Raw genomic sequence first — 20,105 nt, 5'->3', positions numbered from 1 at the left:
TTAAAAAGCCTTTAAAACGGTTCCAAAGGTGAAATGGGCCCAAAAAGGAACGATCACTGCCAGGCTTGCGGTGATCAGCGGGATGATCCGGATTTTGTTGCATGTGACAAGTGCAATTTATGGTGGCATTTTTCGTGCGCCGGATTGACGGAACCCGCGGAAGCTGTGGAACAGCGGAAATGGTTGTGCGTGGCTTGCCAGGCTAAGGAACGGTCCGGCTTGATTCAGAGGACGCCGGTCAAGCACACAGAACAAATGGAAGCGGCAAATGCTAACCTCAATCTGGAGGAGGTTACGCAAAACGTGGCTGAGAAACATAACCTCAAACTGGTTGAGGTTATCCAACAAGCGGCAGAAACACCCATGCCTTCTTCAAGTGGGACAAGCTACAACGCGGTGAGCAAACCTAACCTCACTCCTGCTAAGGTATCCGACAGTGTGGCTAATCGGCTAGCCATTATGAAGCGGCGGCAGGAGGCGGAGAGGAAACGGATGGAGCTCGAGTTGCAGCTGAAGTTTGTGAAGGAGGAGGAGGACTTGTTGTCCGAGGAGTTGGGTGTGATTGCGATTTCGGGAGCATCGACTGTGACACCGTCCCGGCCGGATGGAGAATCGATGCGAGGCTCGCAGCAGGATGAGCGTGGTCCCGCCCCGCGACTGGAAAGTGTTCATCGAAACGTGCCAACCGAATTACCCGAGTTTTCAGGGGACCCGGCGGAATGGCCCGTATTTATTGCGCACTACGATTACACAACGGAGAAATGTGGTTTTTCCAACTGGGAAAACATGATACGGCTGCAGAAGGCGCTCAAAGGACCTGCGCTAGAAGTTGTGCGAAGCCGTTTAGTGCTACCGGAGGTGGTGCCACAAGTGATTGCGACGCTGCGATCGCGCTATGGTCGGCCGGAACATCTCATTTCAGCGCTGATTGGGAAAATGCGTCGGATGCCTGCACCTTGCAGGGAGAAGCCCGATACTGTTGTGGCGTTCGGCGAGGCAGTGCGGAGCATGGTAGATCACATGCAGGCTGCTGGTCTACGGGCACACTTGACCAACCCGTTGCTGCTGCAAGAGATCGTGGAAAGGTTGCCGACGAGCGAGCAGTACAGCTGGGCACGGCACATACGAGGCGTGACGGAACCGGATCTTATCGTGTTTGGCGAATTCATGACGGAATGGATGGACGATGCTGAAACGTTAACCAGGCTGGATTCACCCTCATTGAAAGCAGTAGACAGGAAGAAACCTAACACCAAGGGTTACGTGCATGCGCACGTGGAAAACCAGGGAGCGACCACATCGGGAACAAGAGCCATCCAGGTAGGACAATCTTGTTTTGTGTGTAACAAACGGGGACACCTTGTGAGCAAATGCTTCGCGTTTGGAGCAATGGCGGTGAAGGACCGCTGGCGGAAGGCCCGTGCACTTTCTTTATGTTTTAGCTGTCTGGAGCGGCACAACTGGCGGACGTGCCAAAACAGAGCGGTTTGCAGCATTGGTGGGTGCACGCGCCGACATCATGCGTTGCTACACGGCGCTGAGGAGTCTCGCGAGATCGGCAGCGAGCAGAATAATATAGAAAGCCGTGAAGGAGGAATCGATGGTGGTGTCATTGCGGAGAGTAACCATCACCAATACGTGTCATCATCATCGAAGGCGCTATTTCGAATAGTGCCTGTCACCGTGTATGGACCGGCTGCTACGGTGACGACGTTTGCGTTTTTGGATGAAGGCTCGTCCATGACGCTGGTGGATGACGATTTGGCTGAACAATTAGGTGTTGAGGGCAAGGTGGAGCCACTTTGCATCCGTTGGACAGGCAACACTACAAGGGTCGAGGCTGGATCCAGACGAGTAAACCTGAAGGTGGGACCTGTTGGTTCTACAAAGCGGTTTGCCATCCACTCGGTACGGACTGTGCCAGGGCTAAACCTACCTCGACAATCCTTCGTGCAGGACGAAGGGAGATGGCAACATTTGGAGCGGCTACCGATTCGGCAATATCGGGATGCGGAACCCAAGCTGCTTATTGGGTTGGACAATTTGCGGTTGGCGGTCCCTCTCAGGACTAAGGAGGGAGGCGTTGGTGATCCAATCGCAGTAAAGACACGCCTTGGGTGGTGTATTTATGGAAAACCGGCGAATCTGGAGTGTGAACGGTTGTTGCATATTTGCGAGTGCAACGACCAAGGTAACATTCACGAGACGATTCGGGAATATTTCGACATGCAGTTGATTGGTGCTGCACACGGCGTCGAACAGGATCCAGATGAGCGGCGTGCGAAGCAGATTCTGGACACTACCACGGCACGAATCGGGAAGCGATTCGAATCGGGATTACTGTGGAGGAAAGATGACATCGAGCTACCTCCTAGCATCGACATGGCGCGTCGTAGGTTCAATTGTTTGGAGAGGAGGATGGAGCGAGATGGACATCTTAAGGAACAAGTACATCGCCAGATTCGAGATTTGTTGAGCAAGCAGTACGTTCACAAGGCTACGTTGCGTGAGCTGGAGGAGGCTGACCAGCGACGCGTATGGTACCTACCAATAGGGGTGGTTACCAACCCAAATAAACCTGGAAAGGTTCGGCTGATTTGGGACGCGGCAGCTAAGGCGCATGGAACATCGTTGAACGACATGCTGCTGAAGGGACCAGACGAGCTGAGCTCGTTACTTGGCGTACTCTTCCGATTTCGTCTGTACGCAGTGGCGGCGTGTGCAGACGTGAAGGAGATGTTTTTGCAGATTATGATACGAAAGGAAGACAAACACGCGCAGCGTTTCTTGTGGCGTTACGAACCAACGGACGAGTTGAAAACCTACATCGTGGATGTTGTAATGTTCGGGTCTGCGTGTTCACCCGCAACGGCGCAGTATGTCAAGAACCGAAACGCTCGAGAGCACATGGAACAATTCCCACGAGCGGTGGAGGGAATTATTGAAAGCACTTACGTAGATGACTTTCTGGACAGCTTCGAGACGGAAGAAGAAGCATGTCAGGTATCCCATGACGTAAGGGAGATTTTTAGGAACGGCGGATTCGAGTTGAGGAATTGGACCTCAAACAGTATGGAATTGATGAGATGCCTTGGCGAAGCAAATGGCGACATCAAATGTTTATCATCCATGGGAGATGAGGCGGAACGAGTATTGGGAATGCGATGGAACCCTGCATCTGACGAGCTTGGATTTTGCACTAGGGCGTGCACGACGGTGTCTGACCTCTTGATAGCAGAGAGGATTCCAACGAAAAGAGAGGTATTGCGATGTGTGATGTCCCTTTATGATCCTCTTGGGCTGCTTGCGATGTTCGTGATCCACGGCAAGATCCTGATACAAGATCTTTGGCGAACTGGCACGCAGTGGGACGAAGAGATTAACGACATGCAGTTGAGACATTGGCGTAGATGGATTGATCTGCTTCCGGCAATAGCAGACCTACGCATTCCGCGCAGTTACTTTGCGGCAGCATCGAAGAAGATGTACGAGAATGGCGAATGGCATTTGTTTGTCGATGCAAGTCAGCACGCTTATGCATGCGTCTTATATCTGAGGATATTTGACGATGCTGGAGAACCTCAGTGTACACTCATCGGTGGGAAAGCTAAGGTGGCGCCACTGAAGCCACTTACTATTCCGAAGCTTGAGCTTCAGGCTTGCGTGTTGGGAGCGAGATTTTTACGCTACACGCAGGAGCATCATCCGATTAATGTGAGACGACGAGTGCTTTGGTCGGACAGCACAGTTGCGTTGTCGTGGATAAGGTCGGATCCAAGAAACTACAAACCCTTCGTGGCTCATAGGGTGGTCGAAATACTGGAGAGCACATCGGTTGACGAGTGGAGATGGGTGCCTACTGACCACAACCCGGCAGACGAGGCCACGAAGTGGAAGGGAAAGCCGAATTTCGACTTTGGTGGCAACTGGTTTCAAGGGCCAGAGTTCTTACTCCATGGGGAGGATGATTGGCCATCACAGAGGCACAACAGCGACAACCCGTCAGAAGAAATACGACAGGTAAATCTTCACGTGGAAGACTCTAACACCGGACTATTACCTATCCGGTATGAACGTTTTAGCCGATTGGAGAGGCTACAAAGGATGATTGGTTGGATTGTCAGGTATGTGGGCAATCTGAGACGAAAGTATCGTGGCGAACCTATTTTAGGAGGTGCTCTACGACAAGAAGAACTCTATGAAGCGGATAAGATTCTGTGGAGGCAGACACAACTCGAGTACTATCCGGAAGAAGTTCGCATTCTGAGTTTGGACGATAACGATGGAAAACCTGGAGGAAGAACGGTATCAAAGCAAAGCCACATTTACCATCTATTGCCGTTTGTGGACGATGAAGGCGTATTGCGAATGCGAGGAAGGATAGGTGCAGCGGCTGATGTTCCTTATTCTGCTAAGTATCCCGTTATACTGCCGAGGGGTTCCCGACTGGCTGAGTTGATAGTAGAGCGGTATCATCGATTGTATCGTCATGCGAACAACGAAACAGTGACGAATGAGTTACGGCAACAATTTCAGATCCCGAAGCTGAGAGCGTTGGTAACGAAGACGGTGAAGAACTGTGTCTTCTGTAAGATCAGGCGGTCACTACCACAAGTGCCGCCAATGGCACCGTTACCAAAGGAGAGGCTCACGCCCTTTGTTAGGCCATTCAGCTACGTCGGGCTGGATTACTTTGGACCAGTGTTGGTCAAGAGAGGAAGATCGAACGAGAAGCGTTGGATCGCTTTATTCACGTGTTTGACTGTGCGCGCGATTCACTTGGAGGTGGTGCACAGTCTATCGACGGAATCGTGCGTGTTGGCGGTTAGACGATTTGTGGCTAGAAGAGGTGCACCGGTAGAAATCTTCAGCGACAACGGGACCAATTTCTTGGGTGCTAGCAGGCAGCTGCGGAGGGAGATCGAGGAGCGCAATGAAACTCTGGCGGCGATTTTCACGAATGCGCACACCCGTTGGACCTTCAACCCACCTGGCGCTCCACACATGGGCGGCGTGTGGGAGCGTATGGTACGCTCTGTAAAAGCGGCGATTAGCACGGTGATGGAGGCAAAGCACGCACCCGACGACGAGACGTTTGAGACAGTGATCTTAGACGCAGAGGCGATGATCAACTCTAGACCGTTGACTTATGTTCCCTTGGACCCGGAGAACCAAGAGGCAATCACACCGAATCATTTCCTGTTGGGGAGTTCTTCAGGTGTAAAGCAGCAGCCAGTGTTACCTACGAACTATAGGGATAGCTTGAAGGGAAATTGGAAGTTAGCGCAGCATATGCTCGACGGAATATGGAGGCGGTGGATTAAGGAATATTTACCGGTGATCTCGCGGCAGAGTAAGTGGTTTGAAAATGTGCGGGAAATTAGGAAAGGAGATTTGGTACTGGTAGTGGACGGAACAATCAGGAACCAGTGGAAGAAAGGAATAGTTGAGCGAATTATGGCAGGACCTGATGGTCATATAAGGCAAGCGTGGGTACGCACCAATACAGGAGCAGTTAGGAGGCCAGTAGCTAAGCTAGCACTGCTCGACATAGCAACTTAGGGTGACCAAATATGGTTGGTCACGGGCGGGGGAATGTTAGGAAAAGGCAGTGCTATTGATGAGTCCAACCCGGACGTATAAACGAGATGAAGTGAAATGACAGCTAGGGAAAGTGACAGATGAAATGACAGGGAAACGGTTGCACGCGCTTCAAGCCAGTAGCGAGTGAAGCGAGCAGCAGGTGACACCGTTTTAAAGTTTTATTGCTATTTTATTTGGATTTATTTGTATTTGTCTTCAGGAGAATAAATAGTTAAACTAAAACTTTCGCCTTGTGGCTGTACGCTCTCGCACTCAAACTGTGTTTACACTTGTAATGAAACGATCGTTCCTAAATCTATTAAAGACTACTTCGATTACACGCGGCTACTTCGTTTACAAAAAAATATTCATTGACCTCTTGTTGCAGCGTCTCGACTTGCTGGAAAATGGCTTCCAAGCTAAATTTTTCTCCAAACACTTTTATCAGATTCATTTTAACGCTGTTCCACGAATCATCCAAAATTCGATTAAAAGAACCCGCAGCCTCTCGCTTCAATTTGAACATTACCGTTCGTATAAGGTCTTCTTCTGATTCCCCTTTAGGAATTTGTTTCGCAAAATACTCTATTTGATATAGAAAACCGTCTAGATCTTTTGTTGTTCCGTTATACTCCGGAATGTAAAGCATTGCTTTCTTTATCGGAAATTCGTAAGCCATACTTGAAATTGTATCGTTTAACGCTCTCTCGATTTCGACACTTTGGTTAAGAAGCTCTGCTGTGAGGATCTGAGGGCGTTCTTTATAACTATATTCCTGATTCATTAGGATTCGGTAACAGTTGTGGAGTTTAAGTTGTATGTAGGTTGGAATACACATATATTAGTTAAGCTACCTGTATTAATTTGAATTGCTCTATTTCTAAGTGCTAACACCCTATTGTCCATCACCTTACGCACGAAAATAAAATGAAGGATTTGGGAATAAATTACAAAGAGAAAGATCGTACAAACTATTTTAACTATTTGTGTATTTTTTTAAATTATATTTAAAACGAATTAATAAAAGATTAAAAAGAACTTATTATTAGTAGTATTATTCACTATAATTGAATATCACCCACTATAACGCTTCTATTTTCCGCCACCACTTACCCAAAAAAAATTTCACCAGCTAATCCCGTTTTTTGCACACCAGTCAGAAATGTTGCCTGCGCTAAAAATTTTGCGCTTTTACTCTGTCACGACATGAAACGACTAACTACTTTCTTATTTAAAATAAATAAATTATTTTTATTTAATATAACGCCAATCCAACTAAAACTTTATTGCACGAGCCAAAACCCACCACCAAACTACTTGATAACCGTTCCCAAAGTCCGCGTCTTTTTTTCGCCATCGCGCCGCAAAACCGCTCGATCATCGTACTCCGCTTCGTCCAATCGCTCGCTCTCGTCCTTAACCCTTGTGACAGCGTCGAACATTAGCCTTGGTTTATTTCGACAAACCGACTTATTCTTGTTCACAACCGCGAAGTGCGGCAAAAAAAAATGTGAAAGGGCTGCTGCTTCTCGCGAGAGCTTTCTTATGTAGCCTTCACGTACTCCTTGAAGGTTTCACGCAGTCAAGTCTGCATTTCCGGATTTTTATGTAGCTGCTTTTTCTGGCTCATTAGACGTCGTGAAGCAGCGTGGTAGTTGTTCAGAAATTTCACTTCGTCCGTCCTCCATAACAGACCTATATCGTAACGTCTCTCCGATTTCACTAGGGTGTTGGCAATAATTTTCTCGGCACGTCCTATCTTGCTCGACTTTACTGTTGCTTCTGGTTTCACTTCAAAATGTTCTGTACTGAAGTGACGTAGTGTCATGGCCTTTTCCTCATAATTGATCATCAGAAAATGTTCGGAGGCTTCGTGCAGTTTAGTGTCCATCCCGAAGATAACCCTAATAGTAGAAGATTACCCTATTCGCGATGCCGGCTATGGGCTGTGAAATATGTTTGCAGTTTGAGTTTGAGAAGTTTTCGATCGCTTTGCACAGCGGGTTGATGTATGGTATGAAGTTCTTTTGCTATCGTCTAGGTGTATTCTATCAGATGCATGACTTATTTTTTTACTTAAAACTGTTGCCACATATTTGCTATCTACAACTAAATTTCGATTACATGCTATTTCTACAAATAAATCTATTACATATTTAAATTTACTTTACCCTATTTTTGTAATGCCTTGTTTTTTACTAATTCCTGTCTAATTAAGTGTTGCAGAAAATGGTTTAGAAGAGAGTAAATCAATTAAATCGTGAATACGATTCGGAATATCTTCACGAGATATCTGAAGTTTCAACCATCTAATGAGTTGTAATCTATAATCAGCATCAATTTCTAATAGTTCTTCCAAATTCTACGATTCTTCTTCTGATTTCATCGCCACAAATGTGAAATCGGTTCTTGGAAATAAACATTCCATAGGACGACTTACTTTGACCAAATCTTCTAATATAACAGACTGTAGCGTAGTTGCTTTCAAAATATGGTCCAATTTACGGTTCATATTAGCTTCCAGATTGTCTAATCTCTTTTCAAGGCCATCGATTTCGGTTATGGGTTCAGTCATATTATTTTCTTTGTTTTCCGTGTTGGTTGCTACACTTTTAAACATTCGTTTGTCGTAGCCTGTAATATAATAGCTCTGTTTAATTTTATTTCAAAATGACTTCAAATTAGTTTGCTTTGCTTCTACAAACGTATTTTTTCCTTCACCTTCATCCAGAGATTGTTTAGCTGAACTAGAGTGATATGAAATAGATGGAACAGGTTTCGTTATCGATGGAATAGGTTGAATTTCTAGAACCGTTATTTTCGATGGATGATTCAAAGATTGAAGAGGAACGCATTGCTCTATATTGATATTTTCTATATATGGAATGAAAAAGAAAGGCTGATTTAAAATAATGTAAACCAAAACAATGGGTGGAATCGCAAACCGTAACGACTATCGTTATCGTTTATTTTTGTATGGGTTTCCTTGCACCATACGATCGTCAAATTATAAACGACAATACAACTAACGACAGTCGTTACGACTGTCGTCAGAGAAATGTCAAATACGAACAAAATTCTCGAGAAGTTCAATTGGCGATCGTTTATAGCCTAGCGACAGTCGTTAACCATATCGACAGTAATTGAGCTGTCGTCAACTTAAAAACATTTTTTTATTTGTATTTTTTTTTCTAATCGCGTGAAAAAATTGTACCTTAAATAAAAAAATAGGAAAATTTAGGAAACTATTTTATTTAATGTCCATTCGTTAATATTCTAAACACCTATAATCTATAAAAAAATCAGTTTCCACCAACTGGAAACTGATCTTCCCTCGGCTCATGAACTAATTATCGTAACGATTTCTTTGCGGTTGAGAGTCGCCCGCATAAATTATGGTTTCGCACTATGTTTTGTTGATAAATCATACCGGCCATATCATCGAGGCAAGATTCACCCTGCGGCAGATATTGAGAAAAATAGAGACGCATAACATACCATATCTTCATTGACTTCAAAGTTGCACACGATAGCATAGCCAGGGTAATACTATACGACGCTATGAGCTCTTTTGGAATTCCGGCCAAACTGACAAGGCTAGTTAGAATGATTGTGACCAACGTCACTTGCCAGATGAAGGTGGATGGAAAACTCTCAGGGTCTTTTGCTACCACCAAGGGTCTGCGCCAGGGGGACTGGCTTGCCTGTCAACTTGGCTCTAGAGAAGGCAATCCGCGACTAGAGGGTGGAGACTACGGGAACCATCTTCTATAAGTCAACCCAGATCCTGGCATACGCTGTTGATGTAGACATCATTGGTCTCGGCTCTCATCATAATCGGCTCTCCTATGTAGTAGAAACCTATCAAGGGATTGAGCAGGCAGCAGAGAGCCTCGGATTGCAGATAAACGAGGCAAAGACCAAACTGATGGTGGCAACATCATTGGTAGGGCCAATAAACAATCACAACCTACGTAGCCGTGATTTACAGACACGAGTTGTGAGCAAGGACGCTGGCTGCCAATCGTTCATTCTACAGTCTGAGATAGCATTTTACCGCAAAGAACTTCGCGACAGGTTCTGGCAATATATAGTACCTATATAGAACCGGTACTCACATACGGCTCTGGGTTATGGGCACTGCCCAAATCTGATGAAACCCTTATGGTCGCGCTCGAGAGGATGATGCTCAGAAGGACTCTTGGTCCCGTATGTATAGAAAGATAATGGATGAGCCGTTATAACGACGAGCTATACGAGATGTACGGCGACCTCACTGTCGTGCAGCGTATCAAGCTCGCCAGGCTCCGGTGGGCTGGCCATGTTGTACATTTGTAAATGCATGACCCAGTCCGTAAAGTCTTTTTAGGCCGTCCACAAGGACAGAGGAGGCGTGGTAGTCCCAAATTGAGGTGGCAAGATGGCGTGGAGGCGTCCGCCATTAACGCTGGGATAACGGATTGGCAAAGGAAAATGCGAGACCGCGAGCGGTTTCGGACACTCCTGAGGCAGGCCAAGACCGTTTGGCGGAAGTAGCGCCGGCTAAGTAATTTAGTAAGTATCAACGAGGACTTAAACTACCACAGCTATAAAAATAGTTTTTGGCCTTTGCTGTGTATCAGTACTGTTGGCACGAAAACAATCTAAGAAAAACAAACAACAGGCTGTCACCGAGTGACAGCGAAAACCGAGCTAGATAGAGCGTGGTGTGAGCAGACAGCGCAGGAAGTTTAAATCCCCACCTGCAGAGGGCAGCACCTCGTGAATTTACCCGCGAACAGGGCTGTTGACCCAACACCCGAAAACCCGAAGCGTGCGCCATCGCGAAACCGGGAATATGCTGGTCATGGTCAGTAGCATTCGACAGCGGGAATAGAGCGACCAAATTTTTAAGGGTAGTTTTGGACACTCTTGCAACAGGTCAAGACCGCGCAGTAGTTGTAACTCCGGATGAAGAAAGGGGGCAATAAGGCTACAGATTCTTGGTTGCGTAACGGTTACAACATTTCATTCAACACTCGTTTCTTCTTCTCCTTCCTCTTCTTCTTTGGCACAATAACTGTCGCTGGTCAAGTCCTGCCTCTAGCACTAGTGGGCTTGTCTTTCAGCGACATATTGTTTAACCATTGCAGAATAGTCCGTATGGAGAAAGGACTACGTATGGAGGCACGGTCCATTCGGGGCTTGAACACATGACGTGCATGTTGTTGGTTTTGAATATGCTAATCCATAAAAACACATTCATAAATACACAAATGCACACTAGACACACCTCAATGTAACTGGAAAACAAACGACTCTTAGCCTACTACGATTGTTAATTTGACGATGAACATTGCAATCGAGCAGAGTCGTCTTTTTTAACCGTCGTTTATTTTGACGACTTCCATTGACGATCCCACCCAATGTGCATACAATCTGAAAAAAAAAGAAGAATAACTAAAACTAATAAAGTTCCTATCGTTATGCTTAGTTAAACCGATGCAAACATGAAATGTAAGGAAATAAATGTCATTATTATTATGAAAGATACGAGTAAGTTATTTTTTTTTACAAACAGGAATTTCGGATTTTCACAGTTCATTGAAAATAATTACAATTCTCAATTCAGTAATTCATAAAATTCAGGAATTCCAACAAACACTTTAACTATCTTAACACTTAAATTTTAAACCTACAGATATGCATGATCATGCATCGAGGAGGCATGTTAGTCCGCATAAATTTGATCAATTTGATCATTCATGACCGTCTCTATGGACCCGATCAGTTTAGCACAGAACTCTTGATGTTTTTCTACGAAGATGTCTTGTGCCTCTACAAAGTTTCCCAGAGCCCTGGCTTTTGAACAGGGTGCAGTAGCAGTAGCAGTATTAGCAATGCTTCGAATGGCTCTCAAGCATTCGCTAATCTGACTCCATCGAGTAGTTTCAATAAACTTCCTTTTGCGTCCTTCGGACGCTGTGCGATGCTCTAGCATGCCTCTAAAAGAGCCAGTGGAGGATGTTGTGGCAGTTCTAATGGGTGTTGTTGTGGCAGTTGAACTGCATGAAGTGGCGGTTGCAGGAGCGGTCGAGATAACAACCGGTTCCCGAGAAGTTCCATCAAGATTTGCCTGACATGAGAACAGAAAACGCTATATTAATTTATTCCTCCACAAAACGATACATAAACACTGTCTACTTACAGTATTCATTGTACGACGCGGAGTTGTCGTTTCATGTAGAAACGACATATGCGCGTAGGCATACCAAGCCTCCTTCAATAGCTCGCTGGAACCTGAATATTTATGCAATAGAAACGATCTTAACAAATATGAAGTAATAAAATAGCAAAATTTACTCACGGGAACCTGCTGTCTGACTCAAAGCGATCTCCTTTTTTGTCCGCCGCTAGGAATTCATTAAATTCCTCCATTTAGCATGAACGCACTGCGGATCCTTCTCCAGCACGGGTGCTATCTCTTGCCAGGCACGATGTCTTATTTCATTATTTTTATACTGGCGATCAGCATCTAACCATATGCACGGATAAGTTTTCACTAATTTGATTATTTCGATAACTTTTTCCTCATCTTGAATAGGCTTAAATAATAAAACAACCAATAATTAAGTGTATAATTCTATGAGAAAAGGTTTATTATCTCACATTTTTATTCGATTTCTGGGCGGTTTTGGCTCCTTCCATTGTTAATTGCTGGCGTGGTTACTACTAATCGAAAATGTCCGCCTGAAAACTTCCAAGGAATCTGCAAACACAACACAAACACAGACGATGTGTGTCGTCGCGTGTGTGTTGTCGATTTGTTCAGTAAAACTTTTTCTTCACACCAAATCTCTGACATGAAGCGTCGGCGTTCCGATTAAACCATCGCGACTTTGATCAGTGCGCGCGGTTAAAACGACCTTTTGTATTGTGTTGTATGTAGCGAGCGCGCCAAAATTTTAGTAGTGCGTGTAGAGTGAATGTGGGTGTGTGGAGGTAGGGGAGTGAGATACAGAGACGAATTTTGCTGCACATTAATACATAAATTCTCACTGCACGGATTGAACTGCGAATACTCAGTTCTGAGAGAATATACTAGAGCGCTCGCGCATGAGTGTAAGAAAGCGCGGTATAGAGGATAGAGGGAGGAAAACGATTATTTTGCTCCAAGCTTTCTACTTTTGTTCCGTTGGGGTGGAGTAGGCCAGTCGGATGAAATACGCGAAGCTGTTAAGTCGCAACAATAAAGGTAGTGCGTACATGAGTTTTACCGTGTTCATTGCATTAGAAATATCTGCTGAGATATCACATTGGTCCTTCGAACTTCGGATATTGACCCTTTGTGCTCTGGATATCGGTAAAAATCGCGTCATCATGACTCGAACGCCTCGGACGTCTCGAACTCCAACCGTGAAGCATGCGCCACAACCCGGTTGGGTGGATGTAATTGTTGATGCAGCACCACACGTGCGTATGGTGAAGTTATTCGCATTAGGGACAACATTGTACAGGTGAAGGAAGAGTGAAAGGCGCTGACCACGGTGCTGTGTTTGGGAAGAAGGCAGATAAAGCTTTAGAAGAACACAACAAACATTATGGTGAAATCATAAAAAAATACGAAAGTGAAGTGCATACCAAGCTGTCTTGTCACCCATTATAAATTTTCCAGATTCGAGTTGGGATTTTACGCGTTCAAAACCTAGTGTTATCAAATCGAAAAGAGTTTACGGATTCGAATTGTATGTACGATGTTGACAATCCTTTAACCTGTTCGAAAAATAGTGTTATGATGTTGAGTTGGCTTGAGAAACCCTGTAAGGAGAAAGTGAAATTGCATGAGGAGATGATGTTGGAAAAAGAAAGTGCATCTGAAGCCGGCACTGTCCATTTCACCAAAGGCATTGATACCTCATGTTCGCTATTCCTCATGTTAAATTCTTATTATATGCTGATGATCCAAAAATGTTCCTACCTGTTAAATATTCTGACGACTGTGAAATGTTACAAGACTCGTGAAGCGTTCCGCTCACGCTATAAAGCGCAACGCTAGGATAAGACAAAGCGGCACGTTAGTGATCGCACGGAGGACAACGTAAGGTTCGACGAAAGATTGTCAAAGATAGAGCAATTGAGAAGAAGCAGAAGAAGGGGGGGTCGTCCGGTCATTCCTCCTCGGGAGAGAGGTCAAGTGGTGGCAAACTTGGATACGAAGGATGATTAACTCGGTGGACGGGAAGCTAAAAGGTTCAATAAATTGGCTATTAACACGGTGTAACAAAAAAAAACTAGTTTCTTTTATTAATATAAAGTGTAGTTTAGTTCATCTGGTGACAGCGGTAAAGCAAATATTTGCATGGTGATTTCTGGCTGGTGCTAAAATTCAAGTGGCTAGGTGATAAAGTAAATTGGTGAAAGGTAAATCGCAGCGTAGTTATAGTAAAATTTGGTGATTAATTAGTTAGTGATTATAATAGTGATTAACACATAGTGAAGTTTTTGGTTTTGGATTTTTCAGTTTTTTTTATTAAACATATTTTTTAAAGATATTTTTTGGGTTATTTTAAATATTAAAGTTATTTTTATGTATACAATAAGTTTAAAAGTAGTTAAATAAGTCAAATAATTATTGCGTATACAGCATTTGTATAAGAGCATTGGTACGGGAATGAACGACAGAGTGCTGGCGCTAAGGAATAGAGCTGTTCGAATTAACAATAGTTCGGATAATATTAACCAAATTCACAATTTGCACAATTTCAATTCAACTGCAATAAGTGAATCAAACGTAAATAAAGCTTATTGTTACAAGCAACGACTTCAAATACTTAAGGCGGAATTTTTTAACCAAAGTATTGAGATTGAAAAAGCTTTGAATAACACATTAACAAATATGGAGTACGCGTTCCCAACAGAGAGAGCAATGATGTGCATTCCGGACTTTCACGGTGAATCGAAAGATTTGGAAAGATTTTTATATCAAATCGACTTCTTTGCTAAACGAATCCCTGAGGGGGAGTCAGAGGAAGAGCTTATTCAAGTAGTAATGTTCAAACTTAAAGGAAAGGCTGCAAGTTTGTTTAATCGCATTGTTGATGAAAGTTGGGATAATGTGAAAACAAATTTAATCAAGCAATTTGGTGAAAAGGTTAACGTGGAGGCCATTTTCCAACAAGTGGAAACGCTACAGCAGGAGTTCAATGAACCTTTCACAACGTATAAGGAAAGAGTTCTAAAATTAAAAGAGCAGATCATGAATAACTATGCAAAAAACGCAGAAGATTCATATGCCATTAAAAGTTTAAAAATTCATTTCTTAGCTGGACTCAAAAATCAAGAACTGAAAACACTGGCTCGAACCAACAAGCATCTCGAATTTGATGATTTGTTAGATTACCTCGAAGAGGAGGTGGTGCAAATTGAGCACATTCGGAAGATTGAGGAAAGGTTAAATCGAAGCCAAGTTTCCTCACACAGTTTCCTCACACATGATACACACACCAATTATCAACCCAACCTGGAGGAAAGTTTCATAGATGAAAACGTGCAACAACCGATGCAAAGTAGAAATTGTCAACACGGTAGTTTTTACAATAGAGATAGATTAACACGCTGCGATGAAAGTAGATGTAATAATTTACGGGTACTTATTATCCTAACACTTCAAGAAACTTTTCTCAACCTAAACAATTCACTTCATATGGCACCTCATATAATCAACACTCATCACAACACATAAACTACCCAAATAATCAATCCTCCTTCCAAGGTAACCAACATCAAAGTAGTTATTTGCAACAACCACAACGTAGTCAATATCAAAACCATAACACCCAAAAAATACCAAAACATAACCCATATCACGACGATAAAATACAGCAACAGTTATGCCAGAACCAACAGCAAAAAAACTAAATATTGGAACATTAGATATTGCTACTAAAACTTCTAGTGTTCCCATAGAAACGAAAAATATTTTTAGTATAAGCCATCCAGAGTCAAATCATAGTCAGGCAGAGCCAACAGATGGGGATTATTATGAAAACATTCAGGTTAGTTTCACAAATGAAGGAAAATCAATGGCTAATATTTTATCCGAGCAACGTGAAAAAATCGAGATAAAATATTTAATAGACTCTGGAGCTTGTTTCAATGTGCTAAGCTGGGATGCAGCTAAAATATTAGGGGAATCGGCTATTAATTATACCGATAAAATAACGTTGTCAAGTTTTGATGGAAGTTGTGTTGAAACTATGGGTTCAATGTTAGTACGCTTGTACATTGGAAAATTTATATATTGTGAGAAATTTCACATAGTGGAAGTTCTTTTGGTACCGGGAATTATCGGATCGAACTTTTTAAGAAAATATGCAAGCAAGGTTGAAAGACATTTTCAAAACATTCTTTTAACAAAGCCGCACAACGAAGAAGAGTGTAAAGATGGTAATTATTTAGAAGGGAATGATGAAAACGATAAGGAGGTATTCTTGGAGAAGATAAACTCAGAAGAGAATGCACATGAATGCCTCTCTTACTTGGAGGAAAAAGATGCAGATTGCGATTTACTAGGTAAGGGGAAAGAGGCAATAGGTGAAGCAAGATATAAAGAATTATTAAACAAAATTAATACCAACCATTTAGATTTGCATGAAAAAACATGCATCACAAAAATAATAATGGATTTTTCTGATACATTTTACTTGCCGGGAGATAAGCTCACATTCACTGAAGCAACTAAACATGAAATAGAAACTAGTTCAAATATTCCAATTTACAAGAGACAATACAGATTCCCGGCTACAATAAATGCGATAATGGATGAAGAAATTGAGGAAATGTTAGCACAAAATATAATACGACCAAGCAAAAGTCCGTGGAATTCACCTGTCATGTGTATCCCGAAAAAGACGGACGAAAATGAAAAAAAGAAATATCGTATTGTAGTAGATTTCAGGGCACTAAATCAAATAACTAAACCATTTATCTATCCTATACCTAGAATAGACGATATAATGGATAATATAGGCAAAAGTAATTTTTTTTCCACTATCGATCTGAAGTCCGGTTTTTTTTTCAAATATTAATAGATCCTAAAGATGCTGCAAAGACAGCTTTCTCTACAACTAGAGGGCATTATGAATTTACACGAATGCCTATGGGACTAAAAAACAGCCCATCTACGTTCCAAAAGCTGATGAAGACCGTCATATATGCTATACAGCCGGTAAAAGCATTTGTCTATTTAGATGACATTGTAGTTTTTGGTGAAACCATAGAAGAACACAATATCAATTTAATTAAAATTTTTAATGGTCTAAAGCATTACAACCTAAAAATAGAACCATCTTAATGCAAACTATTACATAAACAAATAAATTATCTGGGGCATACAATCAATTCAGAGGGAATTAAACCTACAAAATCTAATATTGATGCAATAGTAAATATGCCAGCACCAAAAACATTAAAACAACTCAGATCGTTTTTAGGTGCTATTAAATTTTACGGAAAATGCATTCCCAATGTTTCCGAGGTACGAAAGCCCTTGCACGAACTTTTAAAGAAAGATTCGAAATTTGCTTGGGATGAAAACTGCGATGAGGCTTTCCAAACACTTAAATTTTTTTTAATTTCTGAACCTATATTAGTACGACCAAATTACAATGATATGTTTATAATCACTACAGATGCCAGTGATTATGCACTTGGAGCAGTGCTTTCTAATGAAAAAACTAAAGAAAAACCTATTGCATATGCTAGTAGATCTCTTGTAGGGGCAGAGAAAAGATACCACCCTATCGAAAAAGAATTATTAGCGATTGTATGGGCAGTAGAACATTTTAAGCACTATGTATATGGTCAGAAATTTGTTATCTATTCTGATCATAGACCGCTTGTTTCTATTTGGCGCCTCAAAGAAAATTCTACGATATTAACAAGACTAAGACTTAGTGTTAGAAAACGAAGCGGAAAAATAATTTAATGCCGAACACTTCGATAGTTTTAGTTTTAATCGTAAGATGTTGCCAAAAAATTGGTCTCTTTATTCCGCTGGTTATTTGGTAATAATCTCGCGGATTGTCTTTCAAGCCCTTTTTATGCTATTTTGTTGCATATTCTCTCTCTTTTCCTTTTTTTCAACCAAATGTTTTGACTGTTTGATGGGAGAGTGCCCAACGACCTGTCATAAACAGGAGGCATTCGAAGATAGCCAGAAAACCCGAACCAATACGAACCAAACTGATCAGGGCAGGGATAAAAAGGAGCGGTAGGGCAACATTCGGGGCTCTTGAACCAATTAGCGGGATAAAACGACTAATTTTTTGGCGCGTTTCACGTAATAAATGCTTGGCAAAGAATTCCTCCCGTTTTTGGTTATTTTCGTTTTCTAACACTTAGATTGCAAGGTTTAGAATGTACGATACATGAAAGGAAGAGAAAATGTAGTTGCAGACCTTCTGTCTCGGCTTCCGGGTGTGGAAATGAAAGAGATAGAAGCTGAAAATCACACATTAGCTGTTGTAACGCGCCAGCAAATGAAAAACAATATAATTTGTGAAAACAATAAGCAACATAAAGCTACGGAAGAGACATGTGAGAATTTAGAGCAACAACACTGGGAGGATTTATTAAAAATAACTATCGATAACGATCCAAATGAGAACGAAATGCGAAGGAAAGAACGATTGAAGGATATGCAACAAGTTGATAAAACTAAATTTAAAAATTACAAACCGGGCAATGAGAGAATAGAAGTAGATAGAAGTGAGATAGAAACAGTTTTGAAAGAATTTCACGACGCACCTTTAGGAGGACACGTAGGGGTACGTAGGATGAAAAAAAGAATAAAAGAACTGTTTTACTGGAAGGATATGAACGTCGATATAGAAAGATACGTTAAAACGTGTAGATCTTGTCAATGTAACAAAATTAGCCGGTACAACAAAATACCCATGCAAATAACAACCACTTCAAATAACCCCTTTGATAAGCTATACATGGATATTGTCATTCTCCCGGAGTCAGAAAAGGGTAACAAATACGGACTAGTGATTCAGGATGACTTAACAAGATATTTAATAGTTTTACCAATGGAAAATCAAGAGTCAACAACCGTAGCAAAAGCATTTGTCGAAGGAGTTATATGCCATGTTGGAGCTCCTTTGGAATTAGTAACCGACCAAGGGACAAATTTTATGAGCCAGGTTATGAAGGACACTAGCAAACTGTTGAAAATTAAAAAAATAAACACTTCGGCATATCATCCTCAAGCAAACCTCGTAGAACGAGCTAATAGAGAGCTAAAAATTTACTTAAGACAGTTTGTAGGGCAAAACTATAAAACATGGGACAGATATCTACCATACTTCGCATTTGAATATAATACTACTGTAAATACATCAACCGGATTTACCCCATATGAGCTAATCTATGGCAGGAAGGCAAGATTACCGACATCAATTTTTAACCAAAATAGTAATAAGCGAGTGTATAATGATTATTGCGAGGAACTGAAATTAAGATTAAACGAAATGCATATAAAAGCGAAAACAAATCTAATCAAATCAAAAGAGATGAGGAAACAACAATATGATCAAGATGCGAAAGAATGGAAGCCTATGTGGGGAGAAAAAGTGTTGGTAAGAAATATCCCAACAGGTGCAGGACAGAAGCTACAAAGCCTGTGGAAAGGTCCGTATGAAGTAGTAGAGATTCCCAGCGACCAAACATGTGTCGTAAGAAATGTAAAAAGATTCGAAAAAGTTCACAATTATAGGTTAAAAAGATTCTATGAGTGATAAGTTTAGGATTTAGCTAGGTAAAAAAAAGAAACTATGTGAATTCTCTTGAAATCCTTCATACCCCTATTATCTTTAAAATATTAATAAGTTCACTAGGTGTAGGTACAGTATCGGACAGAAAGATAGGGCATTGGTTTTTTAACGCACCGTGCACCCGTTGGGTCAAGTTTATGTGTGGTTTGTATGTGCTTGTGTGTGTGTGTATGTGTGTGTATGTGTGTGTATGTGTGTTTGTGTGTGTGTGTGTGTATATGTGTGTGTGCATGTGTGTGTGTGTGTGTGTGTGTGTGGATGTATGTTTGAATGTGTATTGATGTGTGTGTTTGTTTCACAAGTAGGTCGTTTCGAATAGATTTGTAAGTAGTTTTTTTGTGTTTTGGGTTAGGTTTTTGGTGTGATAAGCAGGACCACCGCCCTCGCGATCAGTGTGTTTTCGATGTATTAACAATGTTACGGTCTTCTTTCGCCGTGGTCTTCTGAGGACGTCCGGTTGACTTGCGCGTTTCGGTTGTCCAAACGCGTTTCAGTTGTCTAAGCACGTTTCGGTTGTCCGAAGCGCGTTTGCCACAAAAGTGCGCGATCGTTCCATTACGAACTCGATCCTTTTGCGCTTAATGCCAGCAGCAGCCATTCGCTTTTACATATGGCGCTGATGATCGGTACAACGTTTACCTCGACCCATTGTTACTAACATTGCTTGCTTGGACCGTCAAGAACGCACTGGTTAAAAACTTGGAC

The 20,105-nt window shown here is 42.2% G+C and overlaps 1 protein-coding gene across 1 annotated transcript; it reads left to right on the top strand.

Annotated features, from left to right (window-relative positions):
- The first annotated feature begins 255 nt into the window (after positions 1–255).
- LOC125908380 (uncharacterized) lies at positions 256–5,562 on the top strand. Its single transcript, XM_049611104.1, has one exon. The coding sequence runs from the start codon at positions 256–258 to the stop codon at positions 5,560–5,562; it is 5,307 nt and encodes a 1,768-aa protein (XP_049467061.1).
- The last annotated feature ends 14,543 nt before the right edge of the window (positions 5,563–20,105 follow it).

This window comes from Anopheles coluzzii, chromosome 2 (genome assembly GCF_943734685.1).
Source record: "Anopheles coluzzii chromosome 2, AcolN3, whole genome shotgun sequence".
Taxonomy (NCBI): domain Eukaryota; kingdom Metazoa; phylum Arthropoda; class Insecta; order Diptera; family Culicidae; genus Anopheles; species Anopheles coluzzii.
This window is presented reverse-complemented; position numbering and strand designations above follow the sequence as displayed.